General features: G+C 53.2%; 1 protein-coding gene across 5 annotated transcripts in view; it reads right to left on the reverse strand.

The window, feature by feature from the left end:
* UAP1 (UDP-N-acetylglucosamine pyrophosphorylase 1) overlaps positions 1-20,524 on the reverse strand; it is a 29,556-nt gene extending 9,032 nt beyond the window's left edge. The window contains exons 1-5 of one of the 5 annotated variants that reach the window (XM_081112895.1): positions 20,385-20,524; positions 15,471-15,805; positions 8,390-8,594; positions 6,360-6,535; positions 5,059-5,231 (exon numbers count right to left, since the gene is read on the reverse strand). In XM_081112895.1, the coding sequence (XP_080969021.1) occupies positions 5,059-5,231; positions 6,360-6,535; positions 8,390-8,594; positions 15,471-15,750 (834 nt within the window). In that variant the 5' untranslated portion in view covers positions 15,751-15,805; positions 20,385-20,524. Of the gene's footprint in view, positions 1-5,058; positions 5,232-6,359; positions 6,536-8,389; positions 8,595-15,470; positions 15,806-16,441; positions 17,203-20,173; positions 20,247-20,384 lie in introns of those variants that run through there. The other 4 variants (XM_081112897.1, XM_081112898.1, XM_081112896.1 and 1 more) reach the window with 4 other exon arrangements.
* Between the last annotated feature and the right edge of the window lie 2,641 nt (positions 20,525-23,165).

A 23,165-nucleotide genomic window follows, 5' to 3' on the forward strand; every position in this document is an offset into this window, starting at 1 on the left:
TCAAACTGGGGACACATTTCAGGAATCACCGGAACTGGGAATAATTGAATGAGAAGCCTACGTACCCCAAATACCTTTATGTTTATTATTTAACTAGAGGCCCGGTGCACGAAATTCATGCACTCGGGGGGGGGGGGTCCCCCCAGCCTGGCCTGTGCCCTCTCACAGTGCGGGAGCCCCGTGATCAATCGCCCCAAAGAGGTAGGCAGGGCCACAGGACGCCCAGGCCTGGCCGCGTGAAGCAGCCGCCGGGCCCCGCCTCCACACCTTGCACAGTGTCAAGTACCCGCCCACCCACACGCACGCAATGCACACGCAGCCTCCTGGTGATGGATGGTGATGGTGTGAGGGCATCACAGTGTGAGGGCGTGACGACCACCTAGGCTGTTATAGTATAGATGTGTCCTTAACCACACTCAGCTACTTTGAGTATAAATAGAATGAAATTTCTCTGAGATTCATAAGACAAAAAGTAAGGCCTTTTGCCTCTCATTTTATATTGCCCAAATCACTATTTTATTTGAAAATGACTCCCCCCCCCCCCATTTTCATTCATGGAAACAGCATATTCCTTGTTTTGAGGGATGTCACGGGGAGGCAGGGGCAGCAGGCAGGTTGCTGGCTCCCACTCCGACTTCAGGCAGAAAGGCCCGCCCCACTGATCTGTGTCCCATGCTAGGTTTTGTCTGAAGAGATTCTATTCTTTATTGTAAACCAGCTATTGGACCTTCTGTCCATGGCTCCAGGCTGGGGAGCTGAGAGAGAGGGATGTGTGGAAATCAGAGGGAGATGTAGGAGTATTTCATTAAAAAAACCTCACAGGTACTTCTGATACCCGCCACCCCAACCCCACACAACTCACCTAAATGTCTAACTTACTCAGGAGACAACTGTGAGAGAGCTAATCTGAAGTCAGGGTTCTGCTGACACAAAGAGCCTCAGAAGGATCACAACAGAGTAGCTGAAGGGACTGCACGCCCTGCCTGTTCACTCACGTTCCAGCTGCTTCCAAGTATTTTGAAAAATGTGTCCCCGGTTTGAAGAGTCTATGCTAAGTATAGATGAAAGCAAATCAGAAGAGGTAACTTTTCCTTAAGTCAGCACAGCCAGCGCGACCTGCCAGCGGCTGAAGGCAGGAGCGAGGGCTCGGTTCCCACGGCCAGGAGGCCCGGAGGCCGCGCTGCGGGCTGCCCGCTGTGTCCTTGCACCATTTGCCCTAAAACGAGCACAGGATTCGGTGAAAAGGAGCCTTCTACCAAGGAAAGGAGTGGAGCTGGAGGGGACAGCACGGCCAGGTCATGGCCTCTCGGAGGTGATCCCATCCATCAGCCGTGCCTCCCACTCCCGGCCCACAGTGGGCAGCTCACTACCTGGGGGTTTGGAATCGACTCCTCTCGTCCTGTTAGAAAAACAAACTTGCACAAGGTTTGTTTCCCAACCCCCCCTCTGTCCCTGCTCCCACCGCCATGGGAACGGCAGGAAGCACTGTGCACTGTACACACGCCCAGTGTCCATCTCAGGGTGAAGGGTGTCCTTCCATGACAAGTACTAACCTCCAGGGTCTGTAAGTCTAAACCACAGAGAGAGCATCTGAACACCGCACGAGGTGGAGGTCAGCTTACATTATTCAGAAACGACAGCGCAGAGCTCAGAGCCTGCTCTGCTGTCACGGGCCAAACCCTGAATGCTGAGCTGCAACCCATGAGCCTCGGAGTCCCTGAGCCACTTTAGAAATGCGTGGGTGCCTGAGAGGGCGTTGGTTAAAGCCGGAAGGGCAGCACCCACGGAGAGCCAGGCGGGCTGCTCTGGCTCACGGAGAAGTGAGAGAAAAGGGGCCTTGGGGACAGGTTCAGGGAGCTGGCCCAGGACAAGCTGCTGCTGCCCATTGCTCCCCTGGCTGCAAGTCTCGCGGGGTCCCTGAGGGTAGGAGATGGGTGCCTAAGGCGGAAGGGGCGGGGTGGGGGGGGGTTCAGGCTTTCGCTAGAAAATGATCTTTAACTCACAATGGTCCTGCCCTTTCAGCTTTGTGCAAACCACACCACCCTACAGTCTATTCTCAAGGCTCTCATTCCTTAAAAAGCTTAACTCACAAGACAGGAGCCTGGTAAGAAAGTACTGCAAAGAACGCTGCTGCTGCACTGTGACTCTCCCTAACTCAGGCGGCTTTTAAAAGTATGTCTTCATTTTACTACAATGAAACGGGTGGGAGAACAGATTAATAAGTGGTTTCTGATGCCTCTAGGACAGTGGTTCTCAACCTTCTGGCCCTTTAAATACAGTTCCTCATGTTGTGACCCAGCCATAACATTATTTTCGTTGCTACTTCATAACTGTAATGTTGCTACTGTTATGAATTGTAATGTAAATATCTGATATGCAGGATGGTCTTAGGCGACCCCTGTGAAAGGCTCGTTCGACCACCAAAGGGGTCGCGACCCACAGGTTGAGAACCGCTGCTCTAGGAACTGGACCCACAGCAGCCCAGTCCCATTTGGTTCCAGACACAGACCTGGGGGCGTGGAGAAGAGTGACTGGAGACCAGCACACTCATGAAAGTCAGGGCACCAATCATAGTTCCTAGCCACCAGCAAACATAACTACTCTAAGGGGTTTGCTTTTATAATGTGACATGAGCCTGGCTGGCAGGGCCCAGTGGTTGAGCACCGACCTATGAACCAGGAGGTCACGGTTCGATTCCCCGGTTGCGGGCTCAATCCCCAGTGGGGGGCATGCAGGAGGCAGCCGATCCATGATTCTCTCTCTTCATGGATTTTTCTATCTCTCTCTCCCTCTCCCTTCCTCTCTGAAATCAATAAAAAATATATATATTAAAAATCCTATATAATAAAGAGGTAATATGCAAATTAACCCTCACGCCCTTACAAGATGGCTGCCTACAACCAGGCCGGCAGGGGGTTAGTGAGGGACGACCAAACGACTGAACAGCAGGCTGCATGGGGCAACCAGGCCGGTGGTGGTGGTGGTGGTGGTGGGGCAGTTGGGGGCAACTAGGCCAGCAGTGGGGGGGCAGTTAGGGGCAATCTGGCCAGCAGGCAGGTGAGTGATTAGGAGCCAGCGGTCCAGGATTGTGAGAGGGATGTCCGACTGCCCCCAAGGGGTACCGACTGGGCTGAGAGGGTGCAGGCTGGGCTGCAGGGACACCCCCCACCCCATGGTTGAATTTCGTGCACCGGGCCTCTAGTCTATACATAATGTGACATGATACTAAAACGAGAAGTGGTGATGGAGCCCTCAAGCCTGGAACTGACTGAGGCCTGGAGCTCGGCTGCTCATTTCTGAGGTCAAATGGGCTGACACCCCTTCCAGGTTCACACTGCAGATAAATTTTGAGAGAAAGGACATCTTTATAACAGAAAATCTCCAACCAGGGATCTGGCATGTCTCTGTGGCAAGCCTTCTTTTTAAATTTATGTCATCTAATTTTGTTTTTGTCAGAAAGACCTTCTCTTCATGTCAATATTATAAAATTATTCTAATCAACAAACAACAAGTGCTGGAGAGGATGTGGAGAAAAAGAAACTCTCTTACCCCTATGTTCATAGCAGCACCATTTACCATAGCTAAGATCTGGAAACAGCCTAAGTGCCCATCAGCAGATGAGTGGTTTAAAAACTGTGGTACATCTACACGATGGAATACTATGCTGCTGTAAAAAAGAAGGAACTCTTACCATTTGCAACAGCATGGATGGACCTGGAGAGCATTGTGCTAAGCGAAATAAGCCAGTCGGAGAAAGATAAATATCACATGATCTCACTCATTTGTGGAATATAGTGAACAACATAAACTGATGAACAAAAATAGAGCCAGAGACAGAGAAGCATCTAACAAACCGTCAGTCTTCAGAGCGGAGGCAGAGGAGGGTGGGAGTGAGGGGTAAGAGATCAACCAAAGGACTTGCATGCATGCATATGAGCATAACCAATGGACATACACGGGGGGAGGGGGAGGGGGGGCGTGAGCTGGGGGGTGAGGGAGGCTGGGGAGAGGTCAATGAGGGGAAAAAGGAGACTTATGTAATGCTTTAAACAATGAAGAATTTAAATAATTAAATACATAAAATTATTCTACCTTTTCTTCTAACATCTTAATGGAGTTTTTAATATTTGACTCTATAATACATTTGAAATTGATTGTGGTATGAACTTAGGGAGAGACCTTCCTTTATCCTCATTCAACCCCCAAACCTGAGATGTGAGTCGCACAGCGACTCCTCCGTGCACTGGGCAGGCTGTGGCCGTCAATCTGCCGCCTTCTCCTGGGTCAGCACTGCAGGCCTCACGTGAAGTATTCACAATCCACCTGAATGTCTGATAGTCTGTCTCCAAACCTCTCCCCTCCTCCTCACCAACCTTCTTCAACATTTCCTGCCACCTTCCCATGTTTATTCTAAGCTTTATCACTGTTTTGGACCCAGAATAGAGTCACTGGGACTTAGATCAGGATGGTGTGATACTCTAATTTGTGGGAATTGATACCTTTACAGATTTCCAGGAAAAGTAATATTTATATCCATATTTTTAAACCTTCCAACATGTCCATCCGATTCCAAGATATATTCCATGGACTGTCTGTCTCCCTGAAGGCATGTCTCCCACAGCACCGCCTGTAAACCTCCCTCCAACTTAGCCCCTGCATGTTTGTGGCCAGTCGAGCCATCACTAATCCCAACTGCCCTCACCCCCAATCTGCATACCCCGTCGTATTCGAGAGCCTACCAGGAGCGCCTTGCTGACGTCCAAGACCGCTGTCTGTGCCTCTCGTCCCCACAGCCCGGCAGCCGGCTCAGAGGCCCGTGGATGCTCGGGCCTGGGGAGGACCACCCTCCCAGGTGCTGACTGCAAACTCTCACTTCTGATGGACAAGCGTACAACCTGACTTCTGGAACCAAACGTTGCCACGTTAAGAGAAAGAGTGGGTGTGGGTGGGTAAGATCCCTGGGGAGATGAATGGCTCTACAATACTCCAACCACCCAGTAACGCTGGCCGGACTCCTGCGAGAGGCGCTGGCAGGGAGCCTGTAGAGAAAGGCCTCACCTTGGCGCCGCAGTCCGCTCCCTGCTGAATGCAGAATCCGATGAACCGTGGGTCTGCCACTCTCACCAGGATGTTGTCGACGCAGTAGACGTGAACGCTGACCACGCCTCTGCGCTCCATGTCCCCCACGATGTCCCCGGCGGCCAGAGCCCGGTAAAGGCCTCCATTCCCATCTGGGAAATGAGACAGCCCTTAGAGCACAGCAGACCCATTCTGAAGGTCACCCGAAGGTCGCTTGGCGTGGGCCAAGAAAACATGTCCCAGCAGAGTCAGTACCCGTCACTGTATGAGCAAGTCAACCCCAGAGGCCACACTTCCCTTTCATCTGCCCTTTTAACAATTCAGCCTGAAGTATATGCTAAGACACAAAATTGCTTATCAGACAATGATTATCCCACAACTTCCAAGTTTCATTCCTGTTTGTATGATTGGCGCTGACTGCATTTGCAGCCTGACGATGTCACCCATGTCAGAGAGAAAACCACATGGAAACTTCATGTGAAGTCACTGGTTTAAAACCAGACTCACATGAAGGTCGGTGGTGACCTAAGCTCCGTGCAAGGAAAGCCCCCTCCCTCTGCCTTTCCTGCTGCCTCACGTCCTGCCAGCAACCTCAGCCACAGCTGGCAGCATGATGCGGATCAGACAGCACAGAGGGACAGCAAGCTCTTCCACTGACAGCAAGAATTAAGAAGAAGAAAGAAGCCAAAAGCACCCTGCGGACACCACTGTCTCCTTCCAGCCTCCCTCCCCCCACAGATCCAGACAGGAGCCAGCAGCCTGGCCTCCTGCTCCCAGAGTCACACCCAGGTCATGGCTCGGGCTGTGCTCACGCAGCCCGGGTTTGTGGACGCGGAGGCTCCGAGGGCACCGTGTGTGCAGCTGTGCTCTCCTTCTCTGGCTCCACCTACTGAGGCCATTTCCCTGGCAATTTAACAGCTCCAAACAATTACTTCAATGCTCTTTAAGAAGCAAGGGTACCGATAAACCCTAACTCAGCCTCTTAGTTCTTAAACTGCAGGGGCTGGCCATTTTTCGATCCGATAAACCCCGGCGGAGCAACCTGCGGCAGAGGGAGCGCGCGCTCTGGGCGCACACAGGCTCTCTCCAGGACAGACACTCGCGAAAAGGAGAAAAGCGCACCAAGCTCACCGCAGGCACGTCCATTTTTAAATCATTGCCAAACTGCGAAAAATTCTAAAACATTCATTTTCAACATCCAGATCACGTTAAAAGGGAAATTAAAATTCAATTACTACGTCACCCACTCCTAGTCACCATTAACAAGCGAGGCCACAGACCTGGAGCCATGGACACCTTGCTCTTCTCTTCCAAAATAATTTTGCCATCAAAACTCATAGCTGGCAGCATCCCCTGCTGGAAAAAGATGACGTTCTCCTTCTGTAAGCCGAAGTATCTGTGCCTGGCGAAGAACTCCTCTGTGGACTGCATCGTCCTGCCGCTGGTCATGATGTACCTGCAGGAGGAAAGTGTCTTCTGAGATCGAGCCGTCGGATTAGGGCACAAAAAGCCTTGTCTAGGCCCCGAGCGAAAGGAAGTCTTGAGAGCACTTGGCCTCCCTCAGGGGAACCTCTTCCACCACCGCCCCCCTCGGTGTCAGACACGCCTCTGGACACCTCGGCAACAGAGTCTGCAGCCAGCTCAAGGAAAGAGCCGGAAACTGTGAAAGGTGTATTTTAAATTAAAAACCTGTGGACAAAAGGGGCCACATGCTAACCTGACAAGCTCAGGGAAGAAGTCCCCCCCCCCCCACTTTGCTTTCTCCCGCCTCCCTAATCCATCACCAATGAATTTCATGAAGCCGCCTACATCCCCTCCTTTGATTGTGATGCATAAAAACAGGTGAAAAACCACCCTCTCTGGGGCATTATCTCAATCCGTTGAGGTTCTGCTTCCTGGCAATTGTCGACAGCTTAGCTCAAATAAACTCACAAAAATTCTTCACAGGTTTGAATGTTTTTACGTTAACAAATTCATATTTTAACAAAGTAGAAAAGGGTAACTATGATACATCCAATGATGTCTAGTGGTTTCCTGCTACAATTCGGAAATGGAACGTGGGCTCTGTCGCCTTCATGTCAAATCAGAGAAGGACAGTTATACTCTTTGTTGCCACAGGAATCCCCCAGCGCAGGTGGCAGAGGAGGACAAATCTAGAGCCAGCACCTGGAGGACACACTCAGCTAAGTGGCCTGTGCTGAGTGAATCAATGCAGACAGTGGCCTCATCCCCACCACAGTAGGTCTCTGTCTCTTTAACAGACTGGGCATTTTGAACTCCGGGCACAAGGGCGTGGGTGGGATCTAGAAGGTGGCAGAGAAACACAACTTTGCAGCTGGGCGGAGAGAAGGAAGCCAACGTGACCGCCGGGGCCTGGGCTGGGAGTGCTGCTGGCTGCGGAGCACGCCATGTCCCTCCCACGTCCCCACAGGGGCCCAGATGGCGCGGCAGTTGTGTGGGAAGACCCGGGCATCTGGGGAGTCACTGAGCCGGTGGGAAGCAACACGGGCCAGACTCGACCGCAGGACCGGAGGGTCTTTCAGGGCCTCTTCCTGGGCCACCTGCAGGCCAGGCAGATGGGCAGAGGAGCCAGCAGAGTGTCTGCTGGTCACATGGGGCTGATACACGATCAGGGACCTGAGGAATCTCGCCCCACAGCGGGCCACCCCACAAAACGTGCTGATCCCAAGCTGTGGAGAAAGAGGCTCCGTGGTGGCTCAGGAGGACCCGGGGGAGGCAGACCTGGTGCCCGGCCCCAGACCCCAGGCTGGCCCCCCGCAGAGGTCAGTGGAGCCTTCAGCCAGGGCGGGGAGGGGCGGGGGAGGGGGTTCGGAAAGGCTAGATAACCTAGAACTTCAGAACACAAGTTCCTAGGCTGAGAGGACCCCCAGAAAACAAACCCACACCATGTCAAGAAATTCCAGATCCTGGAGATGAGGAGAGGCCCTGAGCGCTCTCAGAGAGGGGAGACAGAAAGCAGCATGGCACCGGGAACCAGAGCCGCCTCCAAATTCCGAAGATTCAAACGTTCAGACATTCTACACACAAACCACCAACGAGGAGGAGATTTCCAGACGGAGAGCACCCACTGCACCCAAAGGACTCAGGTGAGGATGTAGACGCGGGGGAGAACGCACTGCTCCTTAAAGCTGCAGTGCTCACCTGCTGGCTCAATACGTGTCACCTTTCACACATGTGGTGATTACAACTCCCAATAAAGCCAGCAGTAACTATGTCTGCTTAGGAATACAGCTCACATGCATTTTGAGTCTAAACCACCACATGTTGGGGCCCGCAACGACCCTCTTACCAGGGGATGGTGCATCTGTTCCCATGGCGCTTCTCAGCTAGCTGCTGGAGCTTCAGGATTCGCTCCGCTTGAAGCTGGAAAAGGGTCTTATGGGATGGCAAGCCAACATCATACATCCCCTTGGGGTATGTGACACCGAGCCGCGTCCCCTGCCCACCGGCTAGAAGAAGAACCGCCACTCTGTTCTGAGAAATGTGGAGGAGTCCTAGGAGAGAAAACGCTGGTGTCAGGAAAGCTCTACACGTCAGCGCTTCAGGGCCCGCCCCTGAGGCCGCCCTCTGCATAACCAACGAGGACTCCACACTAATCGTGGTGACTCTGGTAATAAAAACATTTTTATTATTAAAAAATTAATTTATACAGACACCCAACCAAAGACTGAACACCAAGTAATATACTTCAATGAACCAATGGTCATCTTTCTGATCACTGGAAGGTGACGACCAAGAGATGTTACGAATGTTTTACAAGTACTGACTACTCGGCAAGTGGAGACAAAGATGGGGCGGGAGATGTCTAGGCTCTTCAATGACCTCCAGCGTATACATAAATCAGTATTAATCAGTCAATCCACGAGCACGCTAATCTCCTAGGCAGCCACCATGCAGCAAATGTACAGAAAAGCAGCCTCAGTGAGGACAGCGTGTGCAGTGCAGCGGTTAGAAGCCAGGCTCTGAGGTCGGGACCCGGGTCTGAGACCCACTGACTGGGTGAGCTTAGGGTGTGCCTGTGAACGACAGGAGGCTGGGTGATGGGCATGTTCTCTCTTCTGACAGGTTACATGGGCGTATAAATTTGTTAAAACTCCTAAGACTAGTATGTTAGTGTATAAATTATACTTCAATAAAATGGATTAAACTGCCTTTTTAATGGGCCATCCACAGCAGCAGAATGTGAAACTGAGTCTTTTTGTTGCTGATTTATTTCTGCTGCTAGAAGCTTGTCCGTTTTCACTAGTTGAATGTTCAGCAATCCTATATAATAAAAGCCTAATATGCTAAGTGTCCAGTCGTCCGTTCAACCAATCAAAGTATAATATGCTAATGACACGCTAGGGCCACTCAGCCGCTCACTATGATGTGCACTGACCACAAGGGGCAGACAGTCGACTGGTCAACCAGTCGCTATGATGTGCACTGACCACAAGGGGCAGACAGTCGACTGGTCAACCAGTCGCTATTATGTGCACTGACCACAAGGGGCAGATGCTCCGACTGGCAGGTTAGCTTACTGCTGGCGTCTGGATGACCAGGACTGAGCGAGATGGGCCGGACACTCCCTGGAGCCCTCCGCGGTCCCTCCCCAGCTGGCCAAACTCTCGTGTCCCTCCCCAGCCCTGACCATGCACCAGTGGGGTCCGTCGGCCTGGCCTGCGCCCTCTCACAATCCAGGACGCTTTGGGGGATGTCGGAAAGCCGGTTTCAGCCCGAACCCACAAGCCAGGCCGAGGAACCCCACTGGTGCATGAATTCGTGCACTGAGCCTCTAGTAAGTAATAACCAATGCTTGAATAAAAACTATTCTTCAAATAAAAATAAATTCAGGATTGATTTAAGATCCAAATGCAAACAAATGAAACTATTATCAAACCACAGAGGCTCTCAGTTTTGATATTTTTAAACCTCTCTGCCTACCATGTCTCAGAGCCACCCCATCATCATGGTAAGGTGACACCTCGGCACCAGGCAGTGACTGGGAAGAAGAGGCAGAGTGGATGCTGGGAAGAGCTGCGAAGTGTTAGATGAGAGAAAGAAGTGAGGGGTGGCTTTTCTCCTTCCCTGAATTTCATACTTTCATTAAAGTTCTCAGAAACTGCCCTGGTTGCTGTTGCTCAGTGGTTAGTGTCAGCCCAGTTAAGGGCATGTATCTCAGTTGCAGGCTTGATGTACAGGAGGTAACCAATCCATGTGTCTCTCTCACATCAATGTGGTTTTTCTTTTCTCTCTCCCTCTCTCTCTCTCTCTCTCTCTCTCCCCCTCTCCTGTCTCCCCTCTACTCTCTCTAAAAAAAAAAGTCAATGAAAAAATATCCTATCTTCAGGTGAGGATTACAAAACACAGTTCTCAGAAACTCTGTGAATGAAGGAGTGGTATCAATTATTGTTTATTTACATACTAGAGGACCAGTGCACAAAAATTTGTGCACTGGGGGTGGGGGTCCCTCAGTCCAGCCTGCACCCTCTTGCAGTCTGGAACCCCTTGGGGGATGTCCATTTGCCAGCTTAAGCCTGCTCCCCGGGGGGACCAGGCCTACGCTGGCAGTCAGACATACCTCTGACAGCCCGGGAACCCTCGGGGGATGTCCAAATAATGGTTTAGGGCACTCCCTGGGGGATCAGGCCTAAGCTGGCAGTCAGACATCCCTCTGGCAGCCCAGGAGCTCTCAGGGGATGTCTGACTGGGAGCGGGTCTAAGCCATTAGTCGGACATCGTTAGCACTGCCATGGAGGCAGAAGAGGCTTCTGCCACTGCTGCTGTGCTGGCCAGCCATGAGCCGGCTTCTGGCTGAGCAGCGCTCCCCCTGTGGAAGCGCACTGACCACCAGGGAGCAGCTCCTCTGTTAAGCGTCTGCCTCCTGGTGGTCAGTGCGCGTCATAGCGACCAGTCATTCCTGGCCGTTCCACTGTTAGGGTCAATTTGCATATTACCCTTTTATTATATAGGATCCTTAGGTAATGTGGGTCCATCTAACTTACCAACTTTGTGCTTTATGCATTTTTAAAAAATATATTTTTATTGATTTTAGAGAGGGAAAGAGAGATAGAAACATCAGTGATGAGAATCATTCATCGGGTAATTCCTACACACTCCCCACTGGGGATCAAGCCTGCAACCCGGGCATGTGCCCTGATTGGGAATCAAACCGTGACCTCCTGGTTCACAGGGCCAGGCTCAACCACAGAGCCACACCGGCTGCGTTTTTTATATGTATTTTTTATATACTAGTACACTGAGAACTTAAGTAAAATTGGCAACATTTACAGGAAACGGGAGGGTTTACAGTGACGTGCCACAGCTCTACCACTTCCTGGGTACCATCCGCTTGGATGAGCTCCTCTCACACACCTTGACTGGGGCACCTGTCTGACCTGGAGGACGCCAGGTGCGAAGGTGGAGACTTGACACTCCAACAGCACAGGGTGGGGAAGGCAGGTGACTCCACCAGGAGAGAATGCGGGGGAGTCAGAACAGACACTTTACATCTTTAACTTTTAATCACAGCTGAAACTAGGATTTTATAACTTAACCATTTCCCCTAAAATGTTAAGCACATTAGTTAAACAGACTAATGAAGGAAACCTCTATTTGAACTAGTTTTAGTTACTGGGGGATTACTGCGAATTTCATTACGTTTAAAAGTGACATTGTGAGCAGTGATGCTGCTGAACTCAATGAGGGTAAAATAACATGATGTTGGAGGTATGCCTTAAAATACTACAGCACCGAAAAAGAAAAAGAGGGATAAAGCAAAAGTCGAAAATGTTTGATAATTATTTAATCAAGGTGATGTGAGTGTGGGAGTTCATGATACTGTTTTTCTCTATAAATATCTGTTTCAAAATATGCTTGAAATTTTTCATAATAACAAATTCTTAGAGCAGGCTACAAAATTATACACAAACCATAATTGTGTATGTGTGTCTAAGAAAGTACTGTAAAATATTACCACTGAATACCTCTGGACTATGGGATGGTAGAAATTTCTCTGTAATTTTTAGTTATTTTCCAACTTCTCTAAAACAGGTATGTGCTACTTTTAAAGTAAAACAATCTGTTAAAAATGTCACTGCAGCCCTGACTGGTGTGGCTCAGTTGGTGGGAACATTATCCCGTATACCGAAAGGTTGCAGGCTTGACCCCGTCTGGGCACGTACAGAAGGCAACTGACTGATGTTCTCTCACATCGATGTTTCCCTCTCTCCTTTCCCCTCTCTCTAAACGTCAGCACTTCAGGACCCACCCCTGAAGGTCACCCTCTGCACTAAATCACAGAAACTGCTGAGGGGCCACCTTCTGACCACGTTTCCAGACAACACGCCCACTTGCTACCACAGCACCGCATGCAGAGAGCCACCCTGAGGGTGAATGTTCCAAATGTCTCCCAGGCAAAAAGAGCTGATGCCAAATGCTAAGCTGACAGTATAACATGACACTGGAAGATTCTTCTGTGCTTGGTATAAGCAGGGGGTTATTTAAAAATGAAGGGCGGCCGTAACCGGTTTGGCTCAGTGGATAGAGCGTCGGTCTGCGGACTGAAAGGTCCCCGGTTCGATTCCGGTCAAGGGCATGTACCTTGGTTGCGGGCACATCCCAGTAGTCAGTGTGCAGGAGGCAGCTGGTTGATGTGTCTCTCTCATCGATGTTTCTAGCTCTCTATCCTTCTCCCTTCCTCTCTGTAAAAAATCAATAAAATATATATATATAAAAATGAAGGGCGGTTTACTAAGCAAATACACTTTCCCAGCACGTCTTTCCCAGTGACTTCTGGCTGAAGCCGCGCCCCTGTCAAGGGCTCACACTGTGAGACGAGCTTTTTGGCGGCTCCTCCACCTGGCCAGAGCACTTCAAGGCCTCGCTTACAGCACCGTCCCCGGCACCCAGCAGCACTGTGGGCGTCACGCACCACAGAGCCGGCAGGAGTGATTCGCACCCAGTGCTGCACGTCCATCACCACGTCCGAGCGCCAGGCACTGTGGGACCACTGCACACTGCTGCCTCCTGCCCCACTCATGGGGCAACAATGATCTACCAGGACCCTCCTATTTTCTGACACATAACATCATACTCTTCACAACGGCAATCTCTTCCCCGTGACAACTGCCTGCAGAGCCTCACTTTGTCACGGCTGCACATACGTGGGAGTTTCTGCTGAGGGAAGAGGATTCAGGTCAGTTAAGCGTCTCCTTCTCCACCCTCCTGTTTAAACCGCAGTAAACACTGTTCCCTGACAGCAAGCCAAAAGGAAGTTTGCTTTGTACCTTCTTTTATACTAGGCTAGGTTGTCAGAGTTCAGTCTAATTTTAAAGGAAATTTAAAATCTTGTTACAGATTCCAACAAGAAGGTTGTAAAAAAGACTCAAGTTACAAGAAGCCTTGACAAGTGCTCATGGTCCATTTTACAAGGTCACAGCTCAACTCCCCTACGAGTTTATTCGAAGACTTCACCCCATAAAACTACCAGGAGAAGCATGGCCGCTGGGATACTCGCGGGGCACGAGAGGCCGCGCGGCTTCTGGTTGGCGCAGCCTTTAGAACGCAGGAAAGTAGGAAGGACTGGCAAGTCCAAGCCAGCAGGCGCCCCGGTACCACTCTGGTTCCAGGATCTCTGTGCAGAGGGTCCATCTGGACGCCACTCTCTCGGCACGAAGCGAGGTTAGTCGCTGCCAAGCATTTCAGAACTGCCCTTGCAGCTTCCTGACTATTGCCAATGTTTTTTCATCTCTAACTCATTTTATTTTTTTATTTTATTTTTTTAAAATATATTTTATTGATTTTTTTACAGGGAGGAAGGGAGAGGGACAGAGAGTCAGAAACATCGATGAGAGAAACATCGACCAGCTACCTCCTGCACACCTTCCTACTGGGGATGTGCCCGCAACCAAGGTACATGCCCTTGACCGGAATGGAACCTGGGACCCTTCAGTCCGCAGGCTGACGCTCTATCCACTGAGCCAAACCGGTTTGGCCTCTAACTCCTTTTAAATAAAACTCATGCAAAGATCAGACACACAGAACAGGTCGAGCAGAACTGCTCTGGCAGGGGGAGGTGAAGGGGCTGGAGACCCACCTGTGTAGACTCTGCTTCCCGCCCTACACGAGACAGGGGACAGTTTCCTGGGCGCAGAAGCCTGGGGCCCTTTGGAACAGTTTGAAAATCAGGTAATCTGTAAGCTCAGAGAAAGATACGAGCTACACAGACGGTGGATAGTGTCTTTCTTTTTTGTGTGTGAGGAGCAGCAAGTGCCAAAGAACGGAAAAGAAAAACAGCCACAGTGTGGTACAAATATGGACTGTAAGGTCCTAGCTGTAACGTTACCGCACATCGAGAAGAGCAAGCATGGATGTGATCAAGCCCAGGATGGTGGCGGGAGCGAGTAGCGACAGTCTGCTGAGGCTCCAGGCCCTCTGCCTACAGGACCCCTGGTATTTGATGTGACTTCTGCAGTACAGTGATGTTTATTAGAAAGGAAGGAACAGACCCAGGCCCGTCTGTTCACTGAGAAAACGAGGCCCAGACCAGACAAAGCACATGTGACACTTGGGCCTGGGCTCAGGGCTCAGCCACCCTTTCCTTCCAGAGGAGAAGGTCATAGAAAGCACAGCTCTTAACTCCACCAAGAAAGCAACACCTGAGCTACTGTGTCATTCTCGAAAGCATTACCTAGTCCTTGACAGAGGGACGGCTTTCAGGATCTGCTTTAGAAGAAAAGGCACTGGGCCATCCAACAAACATCCACCAGCTCATTGCTCAAAAGCCTGTCCTCAGTGCCAGTGTCCTGCCGAGGACAGGACCGCGGCTCTCCAGCAGCCGAAGTGCAGCGAAGGCAATGAGAACAACCCTCATCGCAGGCGGATGAGAGAAGGCGTGCTGAGGCCGAGAGGAGGGCGAGAGCTCCCCACGGGCCGTGCTCCCAGGATGGCCTCGCGGCCCGAAGGCCAGCACTTCAGGCAGGACCGCGTGAGCAGAGGCTCGGAGAACCAACTACCGGCCAGGCTGACGTGTGCGGCGGCAGCAGTGCAGAGGACCAGTGGAGACAGGGTTGCAAGTGACCACTCAGGCCAGTGGAGGATGGTGTTTCGTTCAAGCAGCATAGACATGCAACCTGAGCTTCAGGAAGGGAAATCTAGAAGCATGAATGCGGAGGAAGAGACCAGAGGCATTTGAAGACTGGAATGAGGAGGCTCGGCTTCGGCGCCGGAAGGAACAGAGAATGCAGGGACCAACCATGGGAGACACTCACAGGTCTTGGCAAAACAAGCACAATCGTCACTTTCTGAGGTCGCCTGGCTGACGGGCGTATGAGAGTCCAGTGTTAGAGGAGCTCACCTACACCTCAGAGCAGCCCATGCCCCACCAGTACCTGCACTTTCCCAGGCCTGGAGCTGGTCCTGGTCTCTAGTGGCACTGCCCAGCACCTCCCGGGGCACAGGCTCCATCCGCGCATCCACCTTCTCTTGTTGGGAGGACTGGTTAAACCCTTCAGTGGCCTTTCGGAAAAAGACGTTCAGCTCCTCAAAGTTCATGGCCTGGAGCTCTGCATAGAGCTCTACCTGCTGGGCTTCCTCCAGCTCATTCCAGAACTGCAGCAGGTGTTCCTGCCCAGCTTGGGACAACCGGAGTCTGAGATCACTGACATTCATGATGCCTGGGGCCACGCTTTGTGAAAACAGGGGTGCGATTTCTGCACCTAGAAACCTACAAGAGAAAAGAAATCAACAGCAGGTCAAAGTCCAGCCATGAAACCTGGTAGGTTTTTCCTATGATAAATAAGTACAGTAAACAAACTGGTTGTTAAGACATGAACTTCGGCCTGTCCTCACAGTACCTTAAGACCCCAAAGTTGTAAGACGGCACTGAGCGTCGCATGCCGGGCACTGCACTCAACACTCCACCACATGGACTCCCTCAGGCGGCGGAGCTGGGACAGGAGCCCCCACAGACTGACTCCCGGCGCACACGCCCCCGTGGTTACCTCTCCTCTGTCTGGCTCCTCTGACCACCCAGCCATCACGGAAAGGATGTCTGACAGCCTACCAGTCCGTGTCCTCCTTTAATCTCTAGTGATGGCAATAACTCCGTTGTATTCAGAAAACAACAAAATTCAAGACAGGACCATACACAATCAATTTTATTTCAATCATAACTTCTGCAAAAAAGGGATAAAAACATGCGCATTTTCTTTACTAAGAATGGAACCCTAAGGGGACAAGCAATACACACAGAACCAGCAATGGGTAAGAGAATGTTTTCTGAGAGCATGCCGTGACAATACAGCAGAATGTTAAGCGGCACAGCGCTAGGACAGAATGAGGAAGTAGGTAACCTACTCACCTCACAGAGAAAAGGAGAGTTCAGAGCGGAAGTGCACACAGCTGTGCCTGGAGGGCCGGGCAGATGACACAGATGAGATAGGAGCAGGCACAGCTGGCGGCCACTGGAGCAGGCCTGTGTGGGCGTCTTGGGTGGATGACGGGAGGGATGTGGGTTGGGCTAGAGGCAAATGCCAAGAGCCCTGAGAACTAAGTAACCAGAGTCCTGGAAGCCAACAGCAGCCCTCTGAACAGGCGGCAGCGCTTTCAGAGAGAACGGAGGAGCAGAGGCGCAGAGGACAGCCCGAGCAGGGCCACGAGGGACGGCCACACAGGCACAAGGACCGGGCGCCGGGCGCCAAGGAGGCAGGCGGGTCACTGTGAAGGCATCGCTGGGCAGTGACGGCTCAGCTCGGAAGGAAGGCACCAAGGACACCGCCCGCCGTATCCACCGTGGGGACGGCGAGAGGCGGCGTCCACGCCATTCCAACAGGACCTGAGCAGCACCACGCACACCCACCACGTGCGCTCACGGGCAGCGCACCCTCACTGCTCCGCACACACGGTGCCTCGAGTCCGCAGGACGGCTGCCGACGCTGCTACGGGGCTACTTTGCAGGAAGAAATAGAGCCAGAGACATGGCCAGGCCCTGAGCTGGGAAAGCTGGGACCCCACCTCAGAGGCAGCTCGGTCCACGCTCTCACTGCCGAGCTACCCTGCCTGCCAGGCAAAGGCTGTATCTGTGTGTGCGCACGAGAGACACACGTTATTCACACGGCGTTCATTCAGGAATACTGACACACCTGGTGTTCTTGTAGCTGACTCACTTTGCAAAAATGTCAGTGAAACGGAGAGAGGAAGAGAAGGCCCGGGCCCCTGGGTGAGGAGCTCTACGGGACAGCGTGAAGGAATGACACCCGCAGTAAAACACTTCCCGAGTCACACTGATCTGCGACCACACTGAGGCTTGGCCATGAAATGAAAACGAAGGCTTGCTGATGACACGGGACAGCTCTACCGTACTGTGCCGAGACCCTAACCACCCCCCACCGCCTCCCTTCGGTCTCCATCTGCCAGCACCAGCCGTCCTCAGAGGCCCCGCACACACTCCAGCCTGAAGTCGGACTTTATGGGTTTGGGAACCAAACAGAACCTACTTTTACTCCTGGGACTCTATTGCTTGGGCCAAGGAGCAGATCCATTCAACTCTGGTACCTTCATCTGTGAAATGAGAACAATGAAATTTCCCTCACAGAAGTTCAAAGGCATAAATAAAATAATCTTTATAACTGATGAGAAAATGAGGCTCAAAGAGGCTAACTACTCTGCCCCAGGCTACTTACCCCGTAGATAGGACAGGAATTCTAACCCAGAATTTTAACCCTGACCCTAATACCTAAGATCTTTCCACAATCGGCAGCATCTCTCAAAAAAGCAGAGGAAATACTAGCCGCTCAGCTGAAGGCCTCACGTACAGTCGGGGATATTAACCAGAGCGAGCTCTGGGGTCAGACCGACTGGGGCCGTGCCCCAGCTCCACTATCTGCTAACTCTGACCTGGAGCAAGTGGCCTCATCTTCCTCACCTGCAAAGCAAGGATGAGAGCGTGCTCACGGGAAGGTGAAGAGGATCAATGAGCACTCAGCCTGCACGCGGCACCCAGGAAGCCCTCCTACATGCTCTCGTGTAAAAGCACGTGTGCGCCCCAGACCAGAGCGACGGCCTCCTGAACACGAGGGTGGCCACTGTCGGAGTCCGGCTTTGGAGGATGAGGTTTGTCAAGGATACAAGAACAGAGAGAAAAGTCCAGCCAGTGAGAAGAGCATGACCCTAACCCAGTGAATAAAGCATTCCGGGAGCGGACGCAGGGCTAAGGCTGCTGCTGTTCCCTGTGCTGCCGCTGGTGGAGGACAGACGAGGGCCCAGCCAGCTCTCACCTACGTGCACGAGCAGGTTCCTCCAGCAGGTCCTGGAATATGCAGATACAGCGGGAGACTTTCAGAGGAAAACTCTGGACTGTCATTGCCATTAGTTCGTGCGACAAAGATATCGTGAGCACTACGGCCAGCCAGGTGACGGACAAAGCAGTGGACCAAGCAACTCTGCGCACGCCCACACCCCAGCGTGGGAGAGACAGGTGCAGTATCAGGAGTGTAACGAGGCAATGCTATGAAGACAAGCAAAGCAGGATGGTGAAAAGGGGGGGGGGGGCACAGGGGGAGGGGGGCAGCCAGTCCCCAGCCGGTGTGGTCAGCAGGGCCTCGCTGAGACTTCTGCCAAGACACCTGAATGACCAGCACCTTGGGGAGGAGCCTCCAGCTGCGGAGCTCCAGGTGTGGCAGCCGCAGCACAGGCACGTGGCTGGCTGTTCAAGGACAGCGTGAAGGGTGATGAAGCTGGAGCCACTTCACCAGGGCCCTGGATGCCGAGGGCAGCATCTTGGTCTGATTCGGGTTTTAAAGGGTCACTTCGCTGCTGTGTGGGGAAAAGCGGCCAGCAGACCATCAGGGAACCACGGAGTCACCTAGAGGAGAGGTGGCCGGGGCTCAGCACCAAGGCGAAGGCGGTTCTGGGGCGGCCTAGAGGACCACAGCATCCAGCAGCGACTGCAGGTGGTCCCTGGTCCGGGGAGGGGACACACGGACAGGCCCAGACGTAGGGATGTGTTCAGAGTGAGAGAATCCATCTCCACTTCGGGTCATGGTCGGTCTGAGATGGGAGTTCAGAGGTCACCAGCGCCCAGGACACGAGCTCCAAGCTCCATGAGGCCCCGGGGGGGCAGGTGGAAACTAGAGCAAGGGGCAGCACGGAGCCTGGGACGCACAGGTTTTAGGAGGCCTTTCTATAGGTGTCAGGAGATAGGGTGCCATTACTTAGCTTTAAAATTACCAAGTAAAAAAGGCAGCTGAGAGTTTCTATTAAACCATTTTCCAAGTCTTTCCTGAGGTTGGGGAAGCTCAGCAGGGAGCCAGGTAAGGAGCCAGGTCCTCCCCCTCAGCTGCCCACTGCCGGACCCTCCACCTGCCTGTGCACACACTCCAGACCCCGCCCCAGCGACAGCTCACAGTGCAGAGGGCTCTGCCTCCTCAACGTGCAAACACAGTATGACGGCATTTTAAGATACAAGTCAAACTTTTCCAAAAAGCCCTTAGATACCTCCCCCGCCTTCCGAGGCTTGAGAAAATGAATCCTCGCAAATAAGACAACTCTGACCCTGCGCCGAGACCCCGCGCCCCCCGCGCCCGCAGAGCCCAGAAGGCAAACCTTCCCAGGTAAGCAGCGACCTGCTGTGCGGGAGGGGCTAACCATCTACGGTTTCACCAAGGACACTGCCCGCTGACCCCGGACAGCGGGAGGGCAGGGGAGGCAGAGACCCGTCCACGGGCTGCCCCCCGCGCCCGCCGGGGCTGGGGCTGGGGCTGGAGCCTACACACCAGGTCCAGGTACGGCCTTGCCCGGGAACGAGCCCGGGACCCTTCCGGCCGCGGGCCGAGCTCAGCCACTGGCCCAGCCGGCCCGGCTCTGTGATGTCCGGGTCCCACCCCAGCGCGCCCGAGCCACGCGGGCGCTGCTCCCCGCCGATCCCGGCCCCGCTCCCCGCCGATCCCCACGAGCGCAGGGCGGCACCTGCGCAGCGGGGGCCACGCGGGGCAGCGCGGACCTACCGGCGGCGCCGCGCGGACCTACCGGCGGCGCCCCCCAAACCCAGGCGGCTCGGGTCCCTGCCAACGCGGCGCCCTCCGCCGCCACGCACCTTCGGCCACGTCCTCGGGCGGCGCCCTCGGAACCGCTGTCACCGTCAGGACCCGCTCCCGGCGCCGCCACCCCCTCCCAGCCGCGGCCGGCGTCAGGGTCGCCCAGCCCGTCCCGGTCCACGTGGGGCACCGGCTCCACCGCGCCCGCCCCGCCCCGCCCCGCGCCGGCCCCCTCATCCCTCCCGGCGGCGGGGCCCCTCGGCGACCGACCTCGGCGCGACCGCGTCCCGGGCTGGCTCGGCGGGGCCGCTCCGCACTTATACCCGCTGGGCGGGGGCGGGGCGGGGGCCGGGAGGGCCGGGCGGGGAGCCGCCGCCAGCTCGCCCCGCAGGCGCCCACGCGGCCACGCGGAGGAGGAAGCGCCGTAGACACGTCAGCGCCGCGAGCGGGGCGGGGCCTGCGTCACTCACCCTCCGAGCGACGCGCCCGTCACACGCGGCCCCGCCCCGAGGCCACGCCCCCCCGAGGCCACGCCCATGCCCCACGGCCCCAGCGGCATGTACCTTGGTTGCGGGCAGCTGATCATGTTTCTCTCTCATCGATGTTTCTAACTGTATCCCTCTCTCTTCCTCTCTGCAAAAAATCAATAAAATATGTTAAAAAAGACGAGGGCCTTCGACAGGGATGCTCCCCTCCGCCGGTTGCCCTCCCCTCCGGGTGACCCCCCCCTCCGGGTGCCCCCCCTGCTGCGCCCCGCTGGCCTGTCCTGTGGGTTTAGCCCCAGCGCGCGAGGAGACCCGTTACTTTTGCTCACACAGGCAGGAAAGGAGCCGGACGCGCCAGCATAGAGAGGAGGTAAACTGAGGCAGTGAGCGGGCGCCAGGGTAGGCTCCGCGCCTGTTCCCCCACCCCCGGGCTTGGGGCCCCGAGGTCACCGAGGTCACCGTGGCATGTTTGTAACTGTGCACCGCTGCCTGTACCGGCCTCCTGGGCAGGGGCGCTGCCGGCTGCCAGCTCAGCACGGGCCCGCAGAAGCGCGTTACCTTTGGGGCTGGGTTGCACCGCGGCAGTTTTGCAAGAAGTCCAGGATGCTGAAACACGTTAGATTAATTCTACACAAAGAACCCGGACTCGGGGAATTCTTAGGTGAAACAGGCCCATATTCACTGTCAATTGCAAAACCACCCACTGCATCAAAGAAACAGGAACATCTGCCTGGCCTGGCGGGTCAGTGGTTGGAGGATCCTGCCTCAGACCCAGGATTGCCGGTGGAGTCCTAGTCAGGGCTCACACCCAGGTGGTGGGTTGGGTTCCCTCTGGGGGCATACAGGAAGCAACCAACCAATGTTTCTCTCACATCATGTCTCTCTCCCCCTTCCTCTCTCTCAAAATCAGTAAAAACATATCCTTGGGTAAGGATTTTTAAAAAAACAAACAGAAAAATTAACACTGGGTAAACAGGCTGGTAAGTTTATATTCAGGAAATTGAACTCGCTCATCTCTCACGATCCCAGACCTTGACGCATTTATCTGACAAATGGAGGGTTTGAGAGCAGGATCTGCAGAGCTCCAGTCTCCTTACTGCTGTGATCCCTGGCAAGTTAATTAACTCTTGTGCATCAATTTTCTCATCTATAAAATAAAAGCAAAAACAAGCCGAAACCGGTTTGGCTCAGTGGATAGAGTGTCGGCCTGCGGACTGAAAGGTCCCAGGTTCGATTCCAGTCAAGGGCATGTACCTTGGTTGCAGGCACATCCCCAGTAGGAGATGTGCAGGAAGCAGCTGATCGATGTTTCTCTCATCAATGTTTCTAACTCTCTATCTCTCTCCCTTCCTCTCTGTAAAAAATCAATAAAAGATATTTTAAAAAATAAAATAAAATAAGCAAAAACAAATTGTGAGGATTAAACCAGGAAACACAACTAATGAATACTGAACAGAGTAAATACTAAATAAATCTTAACTTTTGATGTTTGAGTGCTTCCTCTTGGGTCAGGCTCCCGGACACCTGGGCACCCCCACCACCCTCTGGTCCCGGATCCCAGGAGCAGCCCTTCTCTCACACCTCCCAGGACAACTGGGAAGAGCAACCACTCTGCGAATGATGCCCAGCTACCATGCGGACAGACCTAGAAGCCTGCCCACGTCACTGACCACTGTCACTTTCGATGCAGGGAAGAGTTTAGACAGTTGCTTTCTAAAAAATATGCTGATTGTTACTCTTCCTACTCCTTGAGAAAGATATTCATGAGGGCTTAGAAAAATGAAAACTGGGAAACATTTGAAATCAAAGTTCAACCCTTACAAGATGTGTCACTTAACCTTGCTAAACCCCAATTGCCTCCTTTATAAAGTGAGAATAATGCCTACTCCATGTGGGTGTAGTAAATGATTAATGAGAAGGAATTGGTGGTAGTGTCTGCAGTGCTATAGGCATTCTATAAATCCTAAAAAACAAACAAATTGTAAGGACAGGAAAAAGGCTTTTCTTTTCCTTTTCTGTGGCCTTTTATATATAATTTACTAGAACTAGAGGCCAGTTGCACGAAGATCCGTGCAATAGGCCTTCTTTCCCTGGCTGCCAGCGCCAGTTTTCCTCTGGCACCCGGGACCCGGACCTTCACTCTGGCCACCACCTTCCATCTTCGCTCTGGACACAGTCTTCGCTGCGGCTGGAGCCTTCAGGCTTTGCTCCTCGCTCTGGCCGGAGTCTTCAGTCTCCGGCCAGAGCTGCTCCTGTAGCTCCTTCTGCCCCTCACCCTCCCCCTCATAGCTTGATCACTACTTCACCTGCAGACCTCACCGACAGGCTCATGGGTCCCGGGGTGCCGCCTTGCATGCGGACTGGCTTTCCGGCGGCTCCTGGGGTCGCACACAGGGGCCTGGATGGTGGCTCCCGTTGTCCTGCCCTGCCTGCAGTATGCAAATTAGCCACCATCTTTGTTGGTGGTTAATTTGCATATAGTGCTGATCAGCCAATGGCAATGGTAGCGAAAGTATGGTTAATTACCATGTTTGTCTATTATTAGTAGTAATTTATGAGAAGCACC

Source organism: Myotis nattereri, assembly GCF_964212035.1.
Source record: "Myotis nattereri genome assembly, chromosome: 18".
Taxonomy (NCBI): domain Eukaryota; kingdom Metazoa; phylum Chordata; class Mammalia; order Chiroptera; family Vespertilionidae; genus Myotis; species Myotis nattereri.